This window comes from Rhinoderma darwinii, chromosome 6 (assembly GCF_050947455.1).
Source record: "Rhinoderma darwinii isolate aRhiDar2 chromosome 6, aRhiDar2.hap1, whole genome shotgun sequence".
Lineage (NCBI taxonomy): Eukaryota > Metazoa > Chordata > Amphibia > Anura > Rhinodermatidae > Rhinoderma > Rhinoderma darwinii.
In genome coordinates, this window is record NC_134692.1 from 146,988,611 (window position 1) to 147,016,021 (window position 27,411).

Here is a 27,411-nt window from a genome sequence, read left to right on the forward strand (position 1 = left end):
CAATCTTCTGCTGGTGTCAATGTTAAAGCCTATGAAAACACAATACACAACATGATACGACTTCTGATCTTCTATGGAATTTTTTATGTGACCTTGTTTCTTTTTTATTTTAACCTATTTGCTCCATATACTATTGGGTTTTGGTTATTTATGGTGGTGATAAGTTTCTATTCTCCAGTTCAATCAACTCTTCTGGTTTTTTCTAACACCAAACTGAAGGAAGCCTGGATGAATATCTTCCACTGCAATGTGACATCCCCTGGAGAAGGAGGAGACTGCAATGGTTAATGTCTTCATCACTGGGGACTTTAAGGGTTAAATCGAGTTCCACTTTCCTCAATACCGTACAATGTGGTTGATATCTCATTGATTTGGTCTCTACCTCAACTGTTATATCTCTGGACCCAAATATACTTATAGGTTATAATTCAGAAATGGAACCAATATGGGGCCACAGAATATCCATTAATAAACTCTTATTTGTCAATGAGTTGTCACCCCACTAACCATGAAACTCAGCGAATATCGGAGAAATATAAGGAAAAAAAAAGGAAGAAAAAATTGAAGTACACTTGAAGACGAACTTTCCTTTTTTTAAACATAGAAAATCATTAAAAATGAATAAATATGAAATCTATTCTTTGACACATCTACTGGAAACAATGATACAAATATTGATAGTGTCAAATACATTTCTTTAAACCTGAATATAACAATTTGTCAGTGTGAATGTTTGTTGTCTTTTCTAATATGTTTTCCGGGTATTGATGAAGGTAACGGGTGTGACATAACACGAGGCTCGAGAACAGATTCAATGTCTGGTCTTTATAGAACCTCGATGTCACCGACGCCTCTGCTGGAGGTAACTTTATAGTTTCACGTTTTACATAAATCACAACATAAGAACATCTCCAGGCGACGGCGATGATTGAGCAGTTTTGAGGGGAGGGCAATGATATCAGATTATATCAGGTCTCCACATTTATACAAAGTCTAGTGCAGCTGGCCAGGAGAGCAGTAAGCCCAGTCTTCATTTCACATCATCGTCATCCTCTCTTCTCAGGAGTATTTGGAAATGTCTTTCCCTAGACAAGAAAGCAGAATTTGTTTTCTTATCCTCTCCTTGAGACCATTGGGGATATTGAGCAACGATCATCAGCTCCAGGCAGAGTAATGGACAAGCGTTGAGCGTCAGCAGTAAAGTTCTCGTGGCTTTGGCCGTCTTTAGCTTGTTCCTCTCCTGCACCTTAACTTGTAACGCCATAACATTTATAGGTTATCCTTGGATGAATATACAATTCACATAATTTAGTGTAGCAGCTGTTTGACCACGTGGATCTCTTCTACCCTCTGCTTCTTCTACTTTGTGAAGATCACAAACCTCAGCTCTCAGATCTGCACTTGGGTTAGAATGAAGAACATGAAGTCAACAATGAAGGATATTCGGTTTTTAGATAATTCTGAGCTGTTATTCATCATAATTCCTAGAACCGCATCCACTATCATCTCCCTTACATTACATAGTAAGAGGAAGAACATGGCGTCTGCTGGCAGCATGAACGTGTCCACCTGCCGAGGCATTATCCACATGAGTTTCCTGGTGACCATGGAACTTATTTCTTAGAATGTTTTTCTCAGGAGACACTTCACATCTTACATAAAAATCATGATTTTATTTCCATTTATCTCAATCTTGATTCATAATCTCTGGTAATCCAATCTTCAAAACGTTTAGAAGCAAATGTTATGTTCTTTGTAAGGGTTAATCTCCAGATAATTATTTAAGATTATATTTATGTCAATTCCAATGTTTTATTTAAATAAACACCATTGGTAACAAATTTGCACTTTCCAATTTCTAAAAGTGTCTGATTATTGAGAGAGGAAATGAAGTGAATTAATTGCACACCACATTTGTGTCATTCCACTGAACAGTAATCTCAGAAATAATAATCATTCTCCAGATATTCTTCTCATGTTCCGCATGTAAGGAGAGCTCAGAATATTAGAAGTAGTCACATATACAATGCTTGCCTCTGTCAGTGAGTCTATCCAGCATAGTTTTATCACTGGGTCACAATTTGGGGGTTTTCCTGCTCCTTAACATTTCAAAATATAAAGCAAAACTCATTTTCTAAGCATTATATTACTAATAAAAACATGACTTACTACCTGCATCTTCTTATTACACACGATACCCTGGTTCTCTCCTCCGCTCTGCTCTCTGACAAGACTGGAGTGTAGTTTTTGTAGTGACCAGGAGATTTCTGTATAATAAACTGCATATCCAGAAATGTCATCTATCAAGAATTACTCAGTAACAATACAGTGCACTCCAGCTGCATATAGCACATATGCCAGGGACCTCTGTTCTCTCCAGAAGCAGTGGCGGATTAAGAAGACCATGGGCCCTGGGCTGTTACCCAAACTTGGGCCCCCCTTCTCCACCACCACCCTGCCGCGCCGTAACTATTGCTAACACTACCTAAACACTAGTACACAAAGTAGGCACATTATGCACAAAGTACACACAGTACGCACATTATGCACAAAGTAGGCACATTATGCACAAAGTACACACAGTACGCACATTATGCACAAAGTACGCACATTATGCACAAAGTACGCACATTATGCACAAAGTACACACAGTACACAAAGTAGGCACATTATGCACAAAGTACGCACATTATGCACATTATGCACAAAGTACGCACAGTACACAAAGTACCACATTATGCACAAAGTACACAAAGTAGGCACATTATGCACAAAGTACGCACAGTACACAAAGTACCACATTATGCACAAAGTACGCAAATTATGCACAAAGTACGCACATTATGCACAAAGTACGCACATTATGCACATTATGCACAAAGTACGCACATTATGCACAAAGTACACAAAGTAGGCACATTATGCACAAAGTACACAAAGTACCACATTATGCACAAAGTACACAAAGTAGGCACATTATGCACAAAGTACGCACAGTACACAAAGTACCATATTATGCACAAAGTACGCACATTATGCACAAAGTAAGGACATTATGCACAAAGTACGCACATTATGCACAAAGTACACAAAGTATGCACATTATGCACAAAGTACGCACATTATGCACAAAGTACACAAAGTACGCACATTATGCACAAAGTAGGCACATTATGCACAAAGTACGCACATTATGCACAAAGTACACAAAGTACGCACATTATGCACAAAGTATGCACAGTACACAAAGTACCACATTATGCACAAAGTACGCACATTATGCACAAAGTACACAAAGTACGCACATTATGCACAAAGTACCCACATTATGCACAAAGTACACAAAGTACGCACATTATGCACAAAGTAGGCACATTATGCACAAAGTACGCACATTATGCACAAAGTACGCACATTATGCACAAAGTACGCACATTATGCACAAAGTATGCACAAAGTATGCACAGTACACAAAGTACCACATTATGCACAAAGTACGCACATTATGCACAAAGTAGGCACATTATGCACAAAGTACGCACATTATGCACAAAGTACGCACATTATGCACAAAGTACGCACATTATGCACAAAGTAGGCACATTATGCACAAAGTACGCACATTATGCACAAAGTACGCACATTATGCACAAAGTACGCACATTATGCACAAAGTACGCACATTATGCACAAAGTACGCACAGTACAAAGTACGCACATTATGCACAAAGCACGCACAGTACACAAAGTAGGCACATTATACACAAAGTATGCATAGTACACAAAGTACACACGAGTATGCACATTATACACTAAGTAGGCACATTATACACGAGTATGCACATTATACACAAAGTACACCTTGTAAACACATGAATATGGACATTAAACATACATGAATATGGACATTAAACATACATGAATATGGACATTAAACATACATGAATATGGACATTAAACATACATGAATATGGACATTAAACATACATGAATATGGACATTAAACACACATGAATATGGATATTAAACACACATGCACTTACCTTTTATGTCTTCACTGCAGCTCTTCTCCTGCTCACAGCACAGAGCCCGCCGACAGTCTCCCCTCCCCCATGTCCCGACAGCTAGCAGCAGAGATGTTTAGAGCAGGGAAGGGGGGCTGGAGGGGGAGCTTCTAAAGCAGCACAGACCACGGCTGCTAAGTAGAAGCAAAGCTCCCCTCGCCTGACAGGTGCGGTCCTGGCACCGGGGCTCCCTCCGGTGCTAGCGACGCCACTGGGCATGAGGGGGTTCGGGCGGTCATAGGCTCCTTGGGCCCCCTGGCAGTCTTGGGCCCCGGGCGACCGCCCGAAACGCCCTAATGATAATCCGCCACTGTCCAGAAGATCTAGGACTCGCATGCATTATCACATCCCATCCAGTGGATACTGAAACTATGCTCATACATCACAGCTTATATGGGACAATATACTGGACACCAATGGACTTCACTTGTAGGTTCTACATCAGGACTTATTGATGACCAACCAAAAAATAAATATGTCAGGTCATTAAATATGTCAGTCCAGTAAATACATCAGGTCAGTATATATGTCAGATCAGTAAATATGTTAGGTCAGTATATTTGTCAGGTCGGTAAATATGTCAGGTCAGTAAATATGTCAGGTCAGTAAATATGTCAGGTCAGTATATATATCAGGTCAGTATAAATGTCCGGTCAGTGTATATATCAGGTCAGTATATATGACAGGTCAGTATATATGTCAGGTCAATATATATGTCAGGTCAGTATATATGTCAGGTCAGTATATATGTCAGATCAGTATAAATGTCAGGACAGTGTATATATCAGGTCAGTATATATGACACGTCAGTATATATGTCAGGTCAGTATATATGTCAGGTCAGTATATATGTTAGGGTAATAAATATGTCAGGTCAGTATATAGGACAGATCATTATATATGTCAGATCAGTAAATATGTCAGGTCAATATATTTGTCAGGTCAGTAAATATGTCAGGTCAATATATTTGTCAGGTCAGTAAATATGTCAGGTGAGTATATTTGTCAGGTCAGTATATTTGTCAGCTCAGTAAATATGTCAGGTCAGTATATATGTCAGGTCAATATATATGTCAGGTCAGTATATATGTCAGGTTAGTATATTTGTCAGGTCAGTATATTTGTCAGGTCAGTAAATATGCCAGGACAGTATATATATCAGGTTAGTATATTTGTCAGGTCAGTATATTTGTCAGGTCAGTAAATATGCCAGGACAGTATATTTGTCAGGTCAGTATATATGCCAGGTCAGTATATATATGTCAGGTCAGTATATATATGTCAGGTCAGTATATTTGTCAGGTCATTAAATATGTCAGGTCAGTATATATGTCAGGCCAGTATATATGTCAGGTCACTATATATGTCAGGTCAGTATATATGTCAGGTCAGTATATATGTCAGGTCACTATATATGTCAGGTCACTATATATGTCAGGTCACTATATATGTCAGGTCAGTATATATGTCAGGTCAGTATATATATCAGGTCACTATATATGTCAGGTCACTATATATGTCAGGTCAGTTTATATGTCAGGTCACTATATATGTCAGGTCACTATATATGTCAGGTCACTATATATGTCAGGTCAGTATATATGTCAGGTCAGCATATATGTCAGGTCACTATATATGTCAGGTCAGTATATATGTCAGGTCAGTATATATGTCAGGTCACTATATATGTCAGGTCAGTATATATGTCAGGTCAGTATATATGTCAGGTCACTGTATATGTCAGGTCAGTATATATGTCAGGTCAGTATATATATCAGGTCACTATATATGTCAGGTCACTATATATGTCAGGTCAGTTTATATGTCAGGTCACTATATATGTCAGGTCACTATATATGTCAGGTCAGTATATATGTCAGGTCAGCATATATGTCAGGTCACTATATATGTCAGGTCAGTATATATGTCAGGTCACTATATATGTCAGGTCAGTATATATGTCAGGTCAGTATATATGTCAGGTCACTATATATGTCAGGTCAGTATATATGTCAGGTCAGTATATATGTCAGGTCACTATATATGTCAGGTCACTATATATGTCAGGTCACTATATATGTCAGGTCAGTATATATGTCAGGTCACTATATATGTCAGGTCAGTATATATGTCAGGTCAGTATATATGTCAGGTCACTATATATGTCAGGTCAGTATATATGTCAGGTCACTATATATGGCAGGTCAGTATATATGTCAGGTCACTATATATGTCAGGTCAGTATATATGGCAGGTCAGTATATATGTCAGGTCACTATATATGTCAGGTCAGTATATATGTCAGGTCAGTATATATGTCAGGTCACTATATATGGCAGGTCAGTATATATGTCAGGTCACTATATATGTCAGGTCGGTATATATGTCAGGTCAGTATATATGTCAGGTCAGTATATATGTCAGGTCACTATATATGTCAGGTCAGTATATATGTCAGGTCACTATATATGCCAGGTCAGTATATATGTCAGGTCACTATATATGTCAGGTCAGTATATATGTCAGGTCAGTATATATGTCAGGTCACTATATATGTCAGGTCAGTATATATGTCAGGGACACCCTTTTCTGCATTAGATGGAGGTGCTAGAGTTGGATTGTGTACAGGTCATGTCCTGCACTCTACAGTTATAATGCATTTCATGTCCGTCATACACGGAGACTGACGGGTGACCGGCTCCTGCAGCTTTATGTCACCACCCCGTGTGTATAAAAATGGCCGGACCATTGTACAGAACAAACACTGTTACACGTTGTGTCTCCTTTATTTCCTCATAGATTGTAAGCTCTTGTGATCAGCGTCCTCACTCCTCTCCTCCTCATAGATTGTAAGCTCTTGTGATCAGCGTCCTCACTCCTCCTCTCCTCATAGATTGTAAGCTCTTGTGATCAGTGTCCTCACTCCTCTCCTCATAGATTGTAAGCTCTTGTGATCAGCGTCCTCCCTCCTCTCCTCCTCATAGATTGTACGCTCTTGTGATCAGCGTCCTCACTCCTCTCCTCCTCATAGATTGTAAGCTCTTGTGATCAGTGTCCTCACTCCTCTTCTCCTCATAGATTGTAAGCTCTTGTGATCAGCGTCCTCACTCCTCTCCTCATAGATTGTAAGCTCTTGTGATCAGCGTCCTCACTCCTCTCCTCATAGATTGTAAGCTCTTGTGATCAGCGTCCTCACTCCTCTCCTCCTCATAGATTGTAAGCTCTTGTGATCAGCGTCCTCACTCCTCTCCTCCTCATAGATTGTAAGCTCTTGTGATTAGCGTCCTCACTCCTCCTCTCCTCATAGATTGTAAGCTCTTGTGATCAGCGTCCTCCCTCCTCTTCTCCTCATAGATTGTAAGCTCTTGTGATCAGCGTCCTCACTCCTCTCCTCCTCATAGATTGTAAGCTCTTGTGATTAGCGTCCTCACTCCTCCTCTCCTCATAGATTGTAAGCTCTTGTGATCAGCGTCCTCCCTCCTCTTCTCCTCATAGATTGTAAGCTCTTGTGATCAGCGTCCTCACTCCTCTCCTCCTCATAGATTGTAAGCTCTTGTGATCAGCGTCCTCACTCCTCCTCTCCTCATAGATTGTAAGCTCTTGTGATCAGCGTCCTCACTCCTCTCCTCCTCATAGATTGTAAGCTCTTGTGATCAGCGTCCTCCCTCCTCTTCTCCTCATAGATTGTAAGCTCTTGTGATCAGCGTCCTCACTCCTCTCCTCCTCATAGATTGTAAGCTCTTGTGATTAGCGTCCTCACTCCTCTCCTCATAGATTGTAAGCTCTTGTGATTAGCGTCCTCACTCCTCAGGTTTGAATTGTAAAGTGCTGCGTAATATGTTGGCGCTATAAAGATTATTATTATTATTATTATTATTATTATTATTATTATTATACAGGACAGAGGGAGAAGTTGGGAGTTGTAGTCCATCATCACTTCTCATGTCATCATTAGACGTTGGTATTTGGTGACAGTTTTATCTTCCTGGGGACATTTTGAAGAAGTTCTTCTTATGTTTCGGTGACTTTTTATACATTGATATGTTGTTAAGGCGTTCCAGCTTACGAGGATCACACAACCTTCCCCCACACACTGATCACACAACCTTCCCCCACACACTGATCACACAACCTTCCCCAACACACTGATCACACAACCTTCCCCCACACACTGATCACACAACCTTCCCCCACACACTGATCACACAACCTTCCCCAACACACTGATCACACAACCTTCCCCCACACACTGATCACACAACCTTCCCCCACACACTGATCACACAACCTTCCCCCACACACTGATCACACAACCTTCCCCCACACACTGATCACACAACCTTCCCCCACACACTGATCACACAACCTTCCCCCACACACAGATCACACAACCTTCCCCCACACACTGATCACACAACCTTCCCCCACACACTGATCACACAACCTTCCCCCACACACTGATCACACAACCTTCCCCCACGCACTGATCACACAACCTTCCCCCACACACTGATCACACAACCTTCCCCCACACACTGATCACACAACCTTCCCCCACGCACTGATCACACAACCTTCCCCCACGCACTGATCACACAACCTTCCCCCACACACTGATCACACAACCTTCCCCCACACACTGATCACACAACCTTCCCCCACACACTGATCACACAACCTTCCCCCACACACTGATCACACAACCTTCCCCCACACACTGATCACACAACCTTCCCCCACACACTGATCACACAACCTTCCCCCACACACTGATCACACAACCTTCCCCCACACACTGATCACACAACCTTCCCCCACACACTGATCACACAACCTTCCCCCACACACTGATCACACAACCTTCCCCCACACACTGATCACACAACCTTCCCCCACACACTGATCACACGTCCAGCTCTGCGTAGAAACTCATTTACATTGAAGTCTTCCTTGGAGGGAACAAGATATCACTTCATTTTGCATATATCCAAACATAGACCAGACTCAGATCACCGGCGGTAGTGATGACTGAGACACAAGAGACCTCACCATGGTTTGGGATTTGACCAGGGCTTGTGTTTTATTCTTTATCCCCAGCACTGGCCAAGCCCTCCCTATAGCACACTTAAAGAAAGACCCCGTGTAGACTGCTCTGTAGTCACGTGTCCCTCCTTCTGCTCCCTCGTCTTCATAACCTACAAATAGGAGGACATAGGGCAGAGGGAGTGGAGTGACGCATGACACAGAGTTTGTTTGTAGTCTGTAACTATGGAGACACATAAATCTGCATAGGAACTGGACGAAACATTCTGCCATCTAGAGAATTTCTCAAGTACCTTGATTATTATTTAGGTGGTGTGCCCCCTGCCATGCTAATGTACCTACAGTTTACGAGCATCATAGAGACATTTACTAATAAACTTTACTGGCATTTGCCAAGAATATAAGATCTGTTGTCATCATGACAATGGGATCATATTCGATTATGTTGTACCCGTACCATCGCAGAATGAAGAACACAGAACATACAATGTACCCACACAAAACACAGTCAACGTGACTCTAATCTCAGCCTTGTTCTGTCTCTACCTCATCCTACTGTCTACACATTGAGAACCATATTAACCGTCCACTTCGTCCACATGAACCAAGTTTGGGTAACTACATAAACTTCTCAGGGAGCTCTTCATGTACGTGAATAGAAAGGCCCAGAGCTCTCATAGTCAGCAGAATCAGGTCCTGGAAGCTGAAATAACACGACTGATGGATGGAGATGCTGCAGAATAGATTTGCATTTATCCAAACGTGTCACTAGATGCAGCTGAGAATGCTTTATTTACTGAAACGCCCAACAAATCGGGCACAAGCGACCCCAGTGCCCACCATAGGGACTTCTCCTCATCATTGGAAGGTAAACTGGTTGTTAGAGAGGGAGCTATGGATCTGGGGGTTGGGACCGTCATATGTCTCGTTGGGCTTGTTGGTCTTCAGACGTTTGCTGGAATATCCTTCAACATCTTCATTTTAATTCACATTTTTTTGGATTTTCTCCAATATTGTTCTGTCAGCCCCAGGAATAAGATCCTCGCCGCTCTGTGTGTGTCCGGCCTGTGTTACACAATCATGACATCTACAAACCTTCTGCTTGGAATCCTGTTGTCCCCGACCACTAGCCCTGTCTATATATTGTGCATTATGTTTGTCTTTACCATGTACAGCATTTCTTCTTGCTCTTGGTTGACCGCCTGCCTCTGCTTCTTCTATTTCATTAAAATTCTTCATATCAAGTCTCATCTTCTTGTTCAGCTCAAGTTGAATATCAAGACCGTTGTGCCATGGCTGATCCTTGGGGTGGAAATGATCTCTTTGTGTGGAAGTTTAGTAAATGTTCTGATATTTATTCCTCCTCAAGAACACAATCACAACGTCTCAAATGTCAACGACTCAGCCGGAATGACCGAAGAAATATCAAAGTATTTGAATATCATCTACATGGTGAATGTTGTGCCTTTCCTGATTGTGATGGTCACCGCAGTGTCCACTGCCGCCTCTCTCATCCTTCATCTCCGTAAAATGGGAAGACGTCTGGAGACATCTGGTCACACCGGCCTGGCCGCTCATCACCGCGCCGTGAAGACCATGCTGGCTCTCCTCTGCTTGTATTCCACATTTTACATTGTTTTGTTTATTCGTTTCTTCTCAAACTATTCCATTCTTTCCCTGGAGAACTGGATCTATCTGATCGTTATGTTCTCATTCAGCCCAGTGCAGGCGGTGGTCTTGATTCATGGCAACCCCAAGCTGTGGAAGAGCCTGCTCCGGATGTCTACTTGGCTTTCATGCATTTGAAGACTTGGTTTTCCATCTTGAGGATTGTTCTACAGTCAAACCGAGTAGCTTCAGTTTCTTATATGACAAACACTGAGAAGCTGCATGAACTCCTTGGTACTCATATAGTAGGAGGATCAGAAGGTAGAGCTATGCCACAAATGTCTTCCATAAAATTAAATATTCCTGTAGTTAGAAGGTTCCAGAATATGTCAATCACAACTGCTTCTTATTATAACTAATTATTCAATTAATTAAAGTCATTAAGGAAAGTCATTGCCTCGGTGTATAGTTACTAAGATGGGAAAATAGACACTCGTCCTGCACGTCTCAGACTGAGCTGCTTCACCCAGAGGAAGATCCATCCCCTGGGTGACTGTTGCCTCCGGTAGTTGCAGAATTTCCTTGGTGGATTATGTGTCATTCGTTGATATATTAATTATAACCCTCTGCGCCATTTATCATTAGATAAGCATCTCGCCCTTTTTTGAATGCTGTCATTGTATCTGCCATTACTACCTATTATGGTCAGGGATTCCATAGTTTGACTGCTCTTACTGTAAAGAATATTTCCCTTTATTGATGCTTGAATTGCGTTTCCTCCACACATAAGACTGTGAAGCCCAAAACTGATTCCCATTTTCTAGATGTGAGGGGGATCAGTGTTGGTGGTGTATTAAGGTTTATGTCTTGTGGCCACGTTTCTCTATTCTCTGATTCTTATTGGGTGATGACTATACTCATATTCTCCTTCACTCCAGCTCAGTCTGGATCCATCATTTATGGCACGCCACACGTGAAGAAGTCCTGGCTACGCATCTTATATTCCATGAAATGCAATGATTTGTCAGCACACGGCACGGCCAACATTCATACATTGCAACTCTCTATAGAACAGGAGTGTCAGCAGAATTGTATGTCACAGAACAATAATTCTAAACTGGTAAGTAGTCAACATGATAGCGGGATCATAGTAGGAGATGAGGTGAGAAATGATCAGGTTATGACCTCAGTCCAGATCACCATCTATGTACAGCATCTAATGAACTCTTCCAGCCGCTGGACCTTGTACTTAATAGGGAAATACCAATACTGTATGTCATGAATGGGAATCCTGCGGCTGAAAATCTGTAGTTCTGAGTTTATCAAAGATCAACCACCAACCAGATCACCAGTCCACCTAACTAAGAAACTCAAGAAACATACAAATATCATGACCAAAGTGCGGAGCTCACGTCCAGCAACTAACACATCCAATAGAACAATATGGCCCTGTCCCTGCCTCAAAGGACTTTCTATACATTATATGTCCCTGTCCCTTGTATCGCGTGGCAGATTATCTTGATAAAGAAGTCCTCTGCTGGTTCCATCCCCAGCCCTAAATATATCACCAAGATCCAATCTCTGAGGTCGGGGATCGATCCTCAGCCTTTCCTACTTGTACCACGAGCCTCTCTGTAGAATAGTCTAGAAGCGGTCTTCTGTTCTGGATCCTCATCTCTTGGTCGGAGTGGAGAGCGGTTACATAGAGCGTCTCTGGAGGACCTGTCCTGTCTTGTGTTACACACAATGCATTGATATGAATGGACACTATGTAATGCTTCATATCCCCTGTGGTGGCACTGCAGCAAAACTGAACAGTTCCTGCCAGGTTTCTCCACACATTAGAGGTGATCGCTGGGGGTCCCAGCAGGAGGACTCTGTGTGATCAACTTATTGTCAAGGAAGTCCTCTAACAAGTACAGATTGTCCGAAGAACCCCATTATAGATTATTTAATCATTACTATTTCATATTATACAATTTTAGACACTTTGGCTGATATTTATAAGAAATTGCGTAATTTCAGCCAATGTCTAAGTCACAGCTAGACTACTTTATGGACATAATGTTACAAATTTATGACGCTATCTGCCCTCTTTGATAAATTGGTCACAACATATATCACTGCCATTAAGGCTAGATTCACACGGGCGTTGTGCATCTCGGACGTGAAAAACGGCCATTTTTCATGTCCGAGGTGCATCCGTGCTCTGCACTGCGAGATGCGATATCACACAGCCCCCATAGATTAGAGTCTATGGAGGGATGCGTGAAGTGTGAAAAATAGGGCATTTCCAATTTTCTCACGGACCCTTCACACACTCCGTTGAAACAACGGCCGTGTGAACGGCCACATTAAATTATATAGGGCCGTGTGAATAAGGCCTAAAGAGTATCTGTCCTCTTTCCTGACATGTCTGTTGTAGTAAATAATTGTATCCCCCATGAAATAACAATTCTGAAGCATCTTTTCTTAGAACCCTACATTGTGTTGTTCCTCTGTCATTCCTCATAGAAATTCATAAATCAATTTACAATTGGGTGTTACCAGTTGGGGGTGTGTCCCTACACAGTCTGACAATGTCCAATCAGTGCTGACAGAATGAGACGGTAGGGACACGCCCCTGTGACAAGAGGAATGGTAACACCCTGCTGTCAATTTCTTCATACATTTCTAGGAGGAATAACAGAAGAACATCACAATGCAGCGTTCCAAGGAAAATCTATCCAGAATTGTTATTTCGTCTATAGTACAAATATTTAGAAGAGCAGACATGTCAGGAGAGGCGGCAGGTCCTCTTTAACACTGGCTGCCGTTGTTCCACTTTTTCTACGTTCTGTTGGCATTTCATAAATGTCTCTCAATCCTGGCTGAAAAGTAAGCCACGCCCACTCGTCACTCAACTTTTACAAACTGACGGGCATGGCGCAAATTTCTCCAAATTTGGGCGCAAATGGTTAATAAATATATCATAGAGCAGATTACACACTATTTTGGCGTAAAATGCGTAAAAACCGCACAGATACATTGATTATTGGAGCCCTTTGTATTTTTGGCTAATTAGTAGAGATGAACAAATTCATTCTACACAAATTAAATTCAGTCCAAATTTACAAAAAGTTTTGGGGTTTGCGGCGCACATTTCCTGGCAAAATTGTGGCCGATGGTGAGTGCTTCCCACCACTTTGCAGATTAAAAAAGTTTTAGACCTCGGCTGGGCTTTCCCATCATGCCGTGCAGTTGCCTACCCTAAATGCACTGGAGTTATCTCTCCCTCTATCATCTGGCTACCAACAATTTACCTATATATGTTGCTGTCCCTTTGACATTACTAATGCTTCTTGGCGTTAACGATCTTGAAAGACTTTGGCTACAGTCCTAGAAGTCACCAGAGAAGACGTCACAGCTTTTTAAGGCAATCAGGGGAGTTGCCATTTGTGGAAAATCTATTCGGACTGAATCGAGTCAGACCCAAAACAAATTTTGGTAAATTCTCTAAATTGTACTGATAAGATAAGACTAGAAAATTAACAGGGGGGTCCGATCTTCTAAAATACTGGTAACGAGATCCCGGCTCATTACTTACTAGTCATGCAAATTCTAAAGTAATTCAATATATCCGGACTTTCCATATAACCAAGGTCTTACTGCTTAGAAAGAGCAATAATTCTTTGTGCAGTTGGATGGAGAAGTGACAACGTCTCTAATCGTCCACTGAGGGGCTGTGCGGCACACACCTGACATGAGGCTCTCTACCAGACAACATTCATTCTAATAGATTTATAGGAAGCGGAAAAGAAAAACAAAACACAAATTCTATCCAACAAAAGAGTGACGTGGAAGGTCTGAAGACCAGAAGAGACGCATCTTCTCCAGGGCATGGACCCCAGTGGACTGATGACTCTTGTGTGTATCCCAGTATTAATACTTGAGACAAGTGCTGGTGTTCTGGGCAGCGTCTATGTCATAATTATCATTCTTCTAGATTTCCATAAGAAGAAAAACATGAGGACTGGAAATAAGATCCGGATTGCTTTGGGCATTTCGAATGTCTGTTATTCCATCATCACATCTGCCAGCGTCTTCAGTGGTTTGTTCTTGACCCCAAAAACAACCTCTGCTAAATACATATTGTACTCGTTCATCATGTACGGCATTAGCTCGTGCTCCTGGCTTAGTGCCAGTCTCAGCTTCTTCTACTTCATCAAGATTGTCAATGTTAAGTCCAGGTGTTTTGTTTGGGTGAAGGCAAATATCAGCTCCGTTGTTTCCTGGGTAATATTGGTGGCAGAAATTGTGTCCTTTCTGGGGTTTTTTACTGTTTTTTTTCTGATTGTCCCCCAACCAACATCAAGTAACGCTTCAGTCTCCTCATATGGGGCAATGCTGGACAGTGACCACAGGTGCAGATTCATATATATCGTCATAGTTGTGACTTTTGTGCCTTTACTCACTGTTGTGGTCTCCACTATAACTACAGCCGTGGTTCTTAAGCAGCACAGACACAAGATGGAGAAGAACATGGGACCTTCAGGCAACGTGGGGCTAGGGACCTACAAAAGTGCCATCTCCAGGATGTTGCGGTTATTGATCCTTTTTACTATGTTCTATGCAGTGATGTTGCTCTTTTATTTGCCTGTTTTTGTTGAGAAGAGCCTAGGATTTTGGGTGTCCCTTATCATCATGTTCTCTTTCACACCGGTTCAGTCCGGACTTATTGTCCTTGGTAACCAAAAGCTGAAGTGTGCATGGAAAGAGCTGACAGTAAGTGTAAGGAGGTGTAAAGTATAATAATGGAAATAACTGGCCCCTGCGGACAGCGCGTACTCTACGTTATAAGGAATATGTCGGCATTATTACATTTCATACTTTTATTACCACATGATCTGCTGCCTCGTGCACATACATTGCTCTGAGATATGAATGGCCGTGTATGAGCGTCACAGGGCAGTATGTACGCCGGACAGCAGAGACTGAACACACAGCTGTATACTGTACACCGCACAGATAACATAGGGGCCACAGGGTAAGCAGCCAAAGGCCGCAGGTGGCGCAACAATCTATCCTAAATGTCAGGCAAATAGTGACATAAAAGTGTAAAATAAAGTAAGATACATTAGTAAAGATTATTTTCCACATTTTGGTCTAACTTTTGTCTCGGTTCAATGTGTTTTGACTGTTTCTCTTATATACTCTATAATGTCTGTTGTCTGGGAGGAGTAAATATAATCCAGTCATGAGAATCTGGGGACTAGTTCACATTAGATGAGTTCCAGTTCTAGTGTCGTTCTGCTGTAGCCCTCACCGGCCAGAATTCTCACATTGAGGTTACTAGACATCACCGACGGGCTACGACCCTGCGTCTGTTGACTTTTAGACATAATAGGAATGGAATAGAATCTGGCAGAGGCGTCAATTCCTCGAGAAGTCCAAGTATCGCTCACTGGACGACCACAGCGGTGACTTTGGTTGACACTTTGTTCCATCCATTGTGATAAGATGAAGAGCATAAGATAAGGATCATGTTACAACAACAACGATTATGGACTGAGAAGAGTGACCTGTGGAAGTTTTGCTGATCTGCAGTTCACGTCCAAATGCAGAATTATATTTCACCCAGTTAAGATAATGAAGGTTAAAGGGGATTTCCCATAATCATTATTTATCAGCTGTCCACGTGACCACGGATTATAGAGTTCAGTTCTGTGGCACCAATTTCTTACCACTGTAACAATTCTAAACCAATCCCATTTTCCCTGTTTAATCTCCCCATCCCTTCAAGACGCGGAGACTTAAAGTTAATGAATGAATTGGCCACAGCAGTCATTTTACTGATAAACAACAACAAGTCAATAATAATGACCAAGAAATACAAATTTCATTAGAGAACACATAAACATTTCACGCAAACCCACAATGACACAGCCTGATTCACCTTCACCCGAGTCCTATTAATCCCAACAACAGACCCAACAGCCCTCCACGTCCAACGAGGAACAATTTCCGACCACACCACAATCACAGAAAAAGCGACCACAGACGTAGGCCTCATGTACACTAACTTATTTTTTTCCTCACGTAAATACTGGCGTAAATACGGGTCCTTTGTCACACATATTCAACCCGTATTCCACCAATGCCAGTAAATACGGGTCGGGTGTCGCCAGTATTCCACCCGTATTTACGGACCCGTTTTCTCTGCACTAATCGGCAGCCCCTTCTCTCTATCAGTGCTGGAAAGAGAGGGGCAGCCCTTTCGGGCAGAGTTTCCGCAGCGATTGAAAGTAAAAGAAGTTCATACGTACCGTTGCCTTGGTGACGCGTCCCTCTTTTGATATCCAGTCTGACCTCCCTGGATGACGCGGCAGTCCATGTGACCGCTGCAGCCTGTGATTGGCCTGTGATTGGCTGCAGCCGTCACATGGGATGAAACATCATCCCGGGAGGCCGGACTGGAGGAAGAAGCAGGGAGTTCTGGGTAAGTTAACTTTTAATACTATTAACTCCAGCGGTTGTCACTGTCCCAGGTGCTGAAAGAGTTACTGCCGATCAGTTAACTCTTTCAGCACCCTGGACAGTGACTATCCCCTGACGTCGTCGCCTAGCAACAATCCCGTAATTACGCGTGCACACACGTAGCCACCCATAATTACGGGAATCCCATAGATTTCTATGGGCCTGCCCATGCCGTTATTATGGCCTGAAATAGGACATGTTCCATATTTTTCAACGGCACGGGCACCTTCCCTTAAGCATACAGGAAGGTACCCGTGGCCAATAGAAGTCTATGGGCCCGTAATTATGGTCGTTTTTACATTCGTGTGCATGAGGCCTAAGTAAATCAAACCGGATGTCACTGATCAGCTCGCAGAAAGGCCTGACACCAAGGTCATTCCCCCCAACATGCAAAACAAGGACATCCAGTGCCCTGTCTAACACCACATAACGGTGAAAATCAGAAAAGACCCTCCCCCACACCATGCCTCGGAAACAAAGCCAGTGCAACATAGCCGCTGATCTTGGAAAACCGAGTCGCCTTCCATCCGGGTGAACATCAGCATGCACAGCCCCCCAGTGGACAGAGGAGTGTCCAAATATCCAAATAAGGGGAAGAATCTGAATGAAAAAAAACGGAATTATTAGAAAACATATCTCCCCAGTGAAAAACAATAACTAACACTAAGTTGTAGCAAAGCACATACAAAAAAGGTATTTCACACCCCATAGTTAGAGCAGGAGATGGGGCGAACATAAGAACGGAAACGCTGCAATTCCCACCTCCCAATGCGGCGTACTGCATAAGGCCCTAGCCCCACCTGGCCGCCTCCATGACGGGTCCTATCCTGAAAGAATGTGGAGCAAAAGCCTTATCGTCGAGTCCGACATAATCTAAATATTTACGAAAAACAACTGTAAATTGATAACGAGACAAAAACGCCCCATCGACATGCCGCAATAGGATACCAGAGACAATTTTGTTATCACTACGGTAGGTCCTAAGGGAGCGAATGGGACACATCAATGCACCATGGACCGCCCCCAACACCACCCGTCTACCACTCCCCACCTGATCCGTCTTGGAGCACCGAATCCAGAATTCCACTCTTTCAAACAGCAACACCACATCCTCAGCCATCAAACCACCTGCCCTCGATCCACTGTGGGACACTAACTCCCCAATCCTAAGCGCGCCCAAAAAAAAACATGAAAAGGCCAGTTGAAACAAAACTGCCTCGTAACATGAAGTACAAACAAAATCCACTACCAAACCCAACTGCTCCAATAAAGCAAACAGCACAGGGCGACGCTTATCCGGCAACACCAGCCCCTTCTGTTACCCCCTGAGAGCCTGGCCAACCAGAAAATCCTTTGTGACGTCCAGCAGGCCTCGTAATTTACAACCTAAAGCCAGGGCCGCCACAAAATGATTAACTTTCATGACCGAGCCACCCGCGGCCGACACATGTCACCATCCGTATCCACCCCGTCCAAAACACTCAACTATTCCACCCATTCACGCCACGCTGCCTCGTAAGCAATCCATGTCCCCGGAGCTAAAGAAGAACGGATCAGCTGATTCACACTTCATAGACCAGATTCCACAAGTCAGGAGGACAGACGAGACCTGTAGCTTCCGGTTCTGAGGCCAACAGCCAGAACCAATCCCACTGCAAGCAAGAAAGTGAATCAGCAATTGAGTTTTTGACCCCTGGGAAGTGAAAAGCAGCAACCCAAGCATTTAGCAACAAGCATAGTAGGACTAGATGGTGCAACAAATGGACAACAGGAGGAGATGATGCCAATACGTTATTAGTTGCCATCACCACCCCCATGTTGCTGCAATGAAAACGCATCTTCTTATCCCTAAACTGTTCCCCCCATATTGTCACTGCCACTACGATTGGAAACAGTTCTAGTACCGCAAGGTTACACACCAAACCTTCCTACACTCAGGCCTGAGGCCACTGACCCGCACACCACTGGCCCTCGCAATAGGCCCCAAAACCCACACTCCGTGACGCATTCGTGAATAAATTCCAGTCAAAATTATCCACGACTGGAGCCATGATGAGCGACCGACCGTTGTATTGCCAAAGAAATGCAGACCACACTGCCAAATCATCGCGGTGTTCTTGTGGCAAGCAGAAAAAATGATGAGCAGCCAGTACTTCTTCCGTCGATCTCACTAAACGCCTACAAAAAAAACCTTCACATGGGCATAATCCGAGCTTCTTCTGGAGAGATCGCAGATCATGCAACGTAACCTTCCACAAATGGCACATCTTGCCCACCAACACCTTGAAATCCTCCAACTTCTCCTGTAGAAGCCGACCGAATCGTCTAGCCATCCATTCTACCATTGATAAAATGTTAGCTGAAACCGGAGACCCTGTCGCACCAACGCAAAGGAAGTCGTCCAAATAATGAATGAGCGAGGCAACACCAGCCATCTCACTTATCACCCATTCCTGGAATGAACTAAAGGCTTCAAAGTAGGCACATGAAATTGAGCAGCCCATCGGAAGGCATCTATCTGCAAAGTTTGCCCCGTCCCAATAACAAAATAACAACCCAACAGCCTTATACTCTCAGGATGCACTGGAAGTAAGCAAAACGCCGATTCCACGTCAGTTTTCACCATGGGCGCACCCTTCGCATAACAGCGTACCCAGTCAACCGCCGCTTCAAAGGAAGTGTAATCCACCGAACAAAGCATCCGATCAATCCTATCATTCACCGATGCCCCTTTTGGATGTGACAAGTGATGGACAAGACTAAATTTATTTGGCTCTTTTTTGGGAACTACGCCAAGGGGGGAAACCACCAGGTCGGGCAAAGGGGGGGAAATGAACGGGCAGGCCACCCTACCAAGACCCACTTCCCTAGCTTGTCAACCACCACTGACGGGTAATTGTGGACGAACTTTAAGTTACGTAGGGAAAAAGGAACAGTATGTGGTGGGGATGGAATACGGAAACTGACCCAAAATCCTGACTCCAACAATAATGCCTTAGTCCTATCAGGGAACCTATTTAGATAGGGTAGCATCTCTTCCAGCTTCACCGGAGTCAACCCCTTGGCCCCTTGAGCTGTCCCCTTTTCCCTTACCCTTTTTAAAACATTGAGATGAGCCGTGTGATTTACCTCCATAAATGGAATAGGAATGGAACTTACACCCCGCTCCAAACTTACAATGCCCTTCATTACACTGCCAACACAAACCTGATTTAACGCCCGTACTCCCTCCAAGCTGTACCCCGCCCCATGCTGGTACCCCCCGACACCCCCTGGAAAGGACTTCCTGCCAAAATGCACCAGGGCCAATACCCTCAGTCATAAACCTATATCCTTCTGGTCCCACCGAATACTCAGGTGAACCGCCTTACACTGTCTAAATTGCTCATCGTACCTGAGCCAAGTCATAACCCCATAGACCCTGTAAGCCTCCGCTATGGCATCCATATAGTAAAAAAGGCCCAAACAATTGTCAGGCGCTTTTTCTTCAATAACACTCGCCAAGATGGCCAACACTTGCAACCACTTAGGGAAAATGGTACCCTCTCTTCTCCTCCTTTTTACTCTGCACCCATTTAGGCTTATCCAAATAAAATTTTTCTAAGGGGAGAAGAGAAAAGATCTCAACTTATTCGTTCCTCCAGATCTTTTCTTTTACCTCAGACTTCAATCGATCCCCCAGTCAACCTCCGCGTCTTTATCCCTCTGGACAGACAGAGCCACTCCAGTCTCACAAACCATGACTGCTCCCCCCCGGATGGCAAAGCCAGCCCTAAAGATCCTGCCCATGCTGTAACCGAAGACGGCCCATCTGCTAAACCTACTTACTCATAGAGCGTCAGCAACTCCCGCACACTGCCCAATAGCTCGTGAACACTTTCACTGTCGTCATACCCCACACTACTAACCCCAGACTGCATAACTGCCCCACCCAGGGACTCCACCTCCAAGCCCGGAGTCCTAAATATCGCAGGAATAAAGTAAGGAAAAGACAAGGCTGTGCAGGAGCTGTGATCCCACCAGCCGGCAGAACTGGATCATCCAGTTGACCATCATGGGTCTCATCATCTTCTCCCGAGTCTACCAGATCTTTCATCACAAATCCAGAAGTCTTACCTGGTGGGTAGCTCCCGCCACCCTCCAACCGAGCTGGAACGGAAGTCGCCCACCACCGTTTCCCCGCATGACCACCGACTGTACCCAGCGGGAAATCCTGGAACCACCATCACATAAACAGACAGGCTGCCCGTCCGGAACATCACCAGGCCAGCCCACCACAGATCCAGGTAAAACTATGCCAGGGAGTGTCCACTGCCTCAAGGGGAGCGAACCCCATGCCTCCGCTGGATCCAGCCGGCCGGGATGTGTGATTCCTGCTATACTGGGGCATGTGGCCTGTAGGAGAGGGCCCAGGACCCCGGCCTACACGGTCCCTAGAGGGGCTCCTTACCTTGCGCCGGACCCTGGGAGCGGCATTAGGACTCAGCCTCACTGGCGGTCGCGTCCACCCAGACTGCCGCGGATGCACAGTTTAGGGATCGTGGTCCTACGATCCCCCAGCTGTCTCCCCGTCAACCGCCTCTCTGCTGAAGGCGCAGATGAACTAGGCCCAGTCATGACGCCTACCAGACCGGCAAGCTGGGCCCTGAGCCAATCTGAACCCCGCTCGCCGGCAATAGAACGAATGTGCTCTAGCAGCTGATTAATATCAGCCATGCCGGGGGAAATGTCTTACACGCGGGGGTAGCGGGAGAGGCCGGTCGCAGGAGTGAGCAGCCACACAACTGCTTCGAACACTCCTTACTCACAGACTGGCGCTCAAACAAGAGTGCCATCTGACCTCAGCCTCGTTTTCTCCTCCCCTTCCTATTGCCCCGGTCATTCGGCCTCCCCCTGTGCCTGCGAAATGGGTCTGGCCGTTCTGGATAGGTAATAAAAATCTGATCTGTAGAGGTCTGACTGCTAGGACCCCCCTGATCCCGAGAACAGGTTTTCCTTGCCGTCCCTGTGAGCACCATATGAATAGAGTGGTACTGTGCATGCTTGGCCACAGCTCTATACATTTTTATGGGGCTGCCGAGCACTATTTACGATAGCACCTTACATATAAATAAAGCGGTGGCCAAACATGTGCAGTATCGCTATATTCATATGGTGCTCACAGGGATGGCAAGGTAAGTCTATTCTCGGGATTGGTGGGGGTCCCAGTGGACAAACCCCCACCAATCAGATATGTATCACCTATCCTGTGGATAGGTAATAAATATTGATTGTGGGAAAACCCCTTATAACATTAATCTGGGTTTCAGCCTCCAATGTCTTATATGGTGGTATCAATAATGGTGGTTTTGGCCTTTCTTCCAGGAATGGGAGAGAGGAGGACTAGTGAAAGGCCTGTGCACACCCCATGAACATCTTCCGGCTTATGCCACCCTGGTGTTGAAGATTATCTGGGAGTGTGGGAGAAAATTTCTTGACCGAAGGGTTCTGATGACCCACTTCCAGAAGCCCCTGGCGCTCAAAGACATCCCAAGTAGTTAACTCAGGGTGGGATTAAAACTTTTAAATTCACTGAGGATTCCCCAGAAGTTTTGGGATCTGGCTTGGCGTTGCTTCCATGGGAGACTGTATGTGAGGGGCAATCTAAAGTGCAGAAGCTCTGATGATCGGGATTGCCCCCGGGAGGAGTGCGGCGGAGTGCTGGAAATCATGGAGCAATTCCTGCTTCATTGCCCCTTCAACACAGAGGTATACAAAAGGGTGGGAGCCTCCATTGGTTGGCCAGGCCTAAGCAGCCTCTCCTATGCTGGGTGGGCCTATGGAGTGTTCGGAGACCTCGGTGGTAGGGACCATTGCACCTTGTTTCTAGTCAGTATAGTGGTCAGGCACTTTATGTGGAATTCACGATGTCTAGTTTCTACCCAGAAGAAAATCCTCCTAGTGGATGAGGTTGTTAGCAATATCATGGGTGACCTGGTGAAGGTGCATTCTTTGAGGTCGACAGATTGGGAGCATCCAAAACCTCTCACCTTTGGAGGGGCTTTTCCTCTTGGGTGCCTTAATGTATCGACCTCCATGAGGGGAAGGGGTGGGTCGTCACCAGTGCTCAACTGGAGGTGGGGGTTTGCATTCCACTGAGGCACCAAAAAATTAGTGATAGGGCTAGAAATATAGAAAAGGTGAGGGTCATCATAGAGCCAGTTTTCAGTAGGGTCAGGATTAGGGCTAGGATTAGGGTAAGGAGATAGGGCAAGTGATAGGGAGGGTGTAGCAGTGGACGTGGGACTTTGGCCTCTGGGGGGTTGCTGGGGGGCTTTTCCCCTCTCTCTCTATCTGGTGGTGGGCTAGATAAGCACAAGAAGCTTTATATGTTTTGTTTATAATTGAAATGGCAGGGAAAAGGTTTACCTAATGGCCAAACTTGGTGCTTTCGGGAATGGTGTGTATTTTGGTTTGTATTTGGACAAGTTGGTGATGTGTATTGTAAAAAATTGTTGTTAGAGTAGGGAAAGACTTAAGGGGGTTAATAGATAGGTTGGGAGGAGTGTGGGGGTGTGGCTGGTGGGGGGCTGGGCTTGGGTGTTGAGTGCAGTGGAGGGGGCCAACATCTGGACTATGAGAGGACATGACGCGAGATGCTGGCTAAGGTGGTGGAGGTTAGGTAGGATGGGTAAGGTTAGGGAGAGTTAGGATGTGTATAGTGTGATGTACATATTGTGATGTTTTGTTTAATCTATTAACATGTATTGCAGAATTATAGAATGACCGTTGCACTTTCATTTAAAGTTTTCTCACATCATTTCATCACTTTTTGTATTAGTTTTTCACTACCGGACAACTAAGTATAACTCAGTATATCATCTGTGCGTGTCCATCACCTGAATCCTGCTCCGATCAGCTGTTCTGGTGGCCTGTGGGCACCAGATGTTATTGCCCATTATGTACGGAGCTGGAAGCAGTTGGCTCCATACAAAGCATAGCGGCCGTGCTGCAGAACTGCAGCTCTGCTCCTATTCATTTGAATACTACAGTACTGCAGATCAGCGGCTATTCTGTTGCTGGAGCCAACTGCTTCCGGCATTAAAAATGCGGGGTTCGGGTGCTGGATCCCCACATGTCATGTACTGATGACCTATCCAGTGGAAAGGTCATCAGCTATCCGGTAGTGGACAACCTTTAAGGGTGATAACGAAGAACACATGAAATTTGGGGGCATTAAGATCAGTAGTGATAGGTACCAGACCGTCCTCATCCAAGTGGATGCTCTAAGCCTACTAGACACTGGAATGAATTACATATGGGTCTTGATAAAAAGCTGATTTAGTCTTCCTCCTGACTTCTATATTACACCTCCTTGTGAGAGTCAAGTAATTGGGGCCAAAAGCAGATTGAATCCATTCAGTAGAAAATAAGAAAACCTTTAAAAAAAACCTCTGCGGCAAAATATATAGTGTGAATGAAGAGGTGATTGCTTCTAAGAAATGATCTTCATCGTCCATGAAGTTATCACAGTTTTCAGGCTTTTGAAGGTATAAAGGCCTTGAGTAATCTTGGAAGCATTTTGTCATGATGTTGACTATGACTACTCCCTGACCGGGTTAAAAATCACTTTATCCGGAATGATGTGCCTGACCCGACTGTGACAGGAGATTAGAAGACAGATTTGTTTTCTCACCGTTTGTAAATCAGCATTTACATAATTTGCATTGAAGCAAAATGTGACGCGGTAGAGAAAGCGATGAGGAGCGTATTATTGTAATTATGGTGATAATGGGGGTTATTGCCTCCTTCACTGATGAAATCGCTTCTTCAGATTCTCCTAGAGGAACCAGGGGGTAACAATAATGACAGGAGTGATAAATGAGGCACATCTCAGATTATGTACAAAATGTGACGTCGATGCTACTAAACATTTAGAATGAAGATTTACATTATAACATATTTCCCTTTGGTTGACGTCTGTCACGCTTGTTCGTGTCATGAAAAGACGCCGACAGTCAGGAGATAATTTTTGCCTATCCAAAACCTCTAGTGTAAAAATTCTGAAGTGATGAAGGAATTGATCCACCAGATTCATCGATATTGCGAGAACTTCAAATGGAAACATCTTTATCAGCTCATCCCATGAAGACGACGTAGTAGAAGACAGCGCTTACATGTTTTACGTATAAGGCTCTTAATTATAGTATAAGATCTGCTCCCATAAAATATAAAATTGTTAAAATTGTCCAGATACTGTCCCTGGAGCAGGTGCACGTCACCCTGGTCACGTTTCTGTCAGTCTTTACGCACCTGCCAACTGACGACCCTGCCGGACACCACTGATAATCCACCGCTTAACACAAGTTCTCTGCAGGAGTTACCATGAAAAAACTAAAGCTCTGTGAACGTCAATGCAGATCATATGGACAGTAAGGAAATCTTTGTAATATTTGCATTTATCTTAATCTGGGGATGAAAGAATTATCACTGATGTCATGGGGTAGATTATGGAGAAGGTCAATAGTCTATAAATGATGGACAATGAGGCAGAGATCCCGTGGAAGATCAGAAGCATGCTGAAACTCTGACTGTGCAGTCTGGGAATTTATACTTTCGTCGATATTTCCAATAAGATGGGTTTGGACAACTTCTACATTCCATCATTTGTGGAGTCCTTCCTTATCATCCTTGTGATTGAAGTCTTCACTGGGGTGTTGACCAATGTCTTCATTGTGGTTGTCAATTTCCGTGACTGGCTCCGAGGGCAAAGCTTGAACTCTAGTGACAAGTTGATGGTTTCCTTGGCTCTCTCGAATTTGTCCTTCTCTTGTATAAATGCTGCCATCATCGTGTGCACCATTTTGTTTTCTAGCATTCTCATGGTGGATTATATATTTTATACCTTGTACATGATCATGTCCTACAGTATCTTCTCCAGTTCTTGGCTTTCTGCCTCGCTGTGTTTATTCTTCTGTCTGAAAATTATCAGCTTTAAACATGGATGTATGGCGTGGATGAAGACGAACATCACCACGGTGGTTCCATGGCTGATACTTTTATCTCAAGTTTTCTCCATTGTCTCCAGTCTCCCAATGATATGGAGCATCACAAAGGTGTTTGCTTTAAATTCCACCAACGCGTTTGAGACCAATAGGACATTAACATTTATTGGGTATAAAATGAATGTGACTTACAACCTTTTTTCTCTTTTAATTAACTGCTGTGTACCTTTCATATTTGTGATCGCCGCAACTGGCCGTATCATTGTGTCACTTTGTACACATGCTCATCATATGAAACAGAACATGGAGGATCGTGGTCCAAGCTTGAAGGCCCACCAGGGTGCTGCCAGGACAATGATGTCCCTCCTTATTCTATATCTCATATTTTATGTAGTCGAAATTGGCCTAGGGTTCCTCTCGATGTTGGATCCCTTATACTGGGTGTGTTTTTTACTGATTGTTTCTTTCCCCACTCTACAGTCTATTATATTTATTGCGGGAAATGCCAAGCTAAAGCAGACTTTTTTAAACCTTTTAAAGAACTTTGGAAAGAAATAGTAAGGCCCCATGCACACGACAGCAAAAAACCTCCGTTTTTGCGGACCGCAATTGCGGTCCGCAAAAACTGAGCCATTCACTTTCATTGAACGCTGACACCTTTCCGTAGCACTACGGAAGGGTGTCAGTGCCGTGGAAATGTTCCGGGAATTATGGAACATGTCCGTTCTTTCGCATTTTGCGGGCCGTGCTCCCATACTTTGTATGGGAGCACGGCCCGAAAATGCGGCTGTCAGTCAGCGGCCGCCCGTGCCCGCAATCTCGGGCCGTGATTGCGGGCACGGTCGTGTGCATGGGGCCTAAGTGATGATCGGAAAGCTCCTTTGCTGCCAGATTCTTAAGTGTCATCAAAGACCATTTCTTCTGAAATCCTTGACTTTTTTTGGCCAGATTTTTCATGTTGCTCATATTGATATATGAATAATGCATTTTACAGGTGGGAAAATAAATTCACCAGGTCCAATATTGTTAGTGGATGAGAGAGATTCTGTATAAGCATTCAGCAGCACGCTATCAGCACCAGGATTAATATTGGCTCTTATCTCTCTCTAAAATCTATCTCTATATCACATTATTGTAAATCTAACTATCTATTCTCTTCTCCTCACTGTGAAACACACTCACTGACACCAATCCAC

The 27,411-nt window shown here is 44.0% G+C and overlaps 2 protein-coding genes across 2 annotated transcripts; both read left to right on the forward strand.

Moving 5' to 3' along the window:
* The first annotated feature begins 10,001 nt into the window (after positions 1-10,001).
* LOC142656712 (taste receptor type 2 member 113-like) lies at positions 10,002-10,913 on the forward strand. Its single transcript, XM_075831640.1, has one exon. It carries the CDS (start codon positions 10,002-10,004, stop codon positions 10,911-10,913), a length of 912 nt encoding a protein of 303 aa, XP_075687755.1.
* Positions 10,914-25,846: 14,933 nt separating this feature from the next.
* Positions 25,847-26,773, forward strand: LOC142656713 (taste receptor type 2 member 40-like). Its single transcript, XM_075831641.1, has one exon. It carries the CDS (start codon positions 25,847-25,849, stop codon positions 26,771-26,773), a length of 927 nt encoding a protein of 308 aa, XP_075687756.1.
* The last annotated feature ends 638 nt before the right edge of the window (positions 26,774-27,411 follow it).

What these genes read in the sequence shown, in the direction of transcription:
- LOC142656712 (XM_075831640.1), top strand. Translation starts at nt 10,002, where the DNA reads ATGGATCTGGGGGTTGGGACCGTCATATGTCTCGTTGGGCTTGTTGGT.
- LOC142656713 (XM_075831641.1), top strand. Translation starts at nt 25,847, where the DNA reads ATGGGTTTGGACAACTTCTACATTCCATCATTTGTGGAGTCCTTCCTT.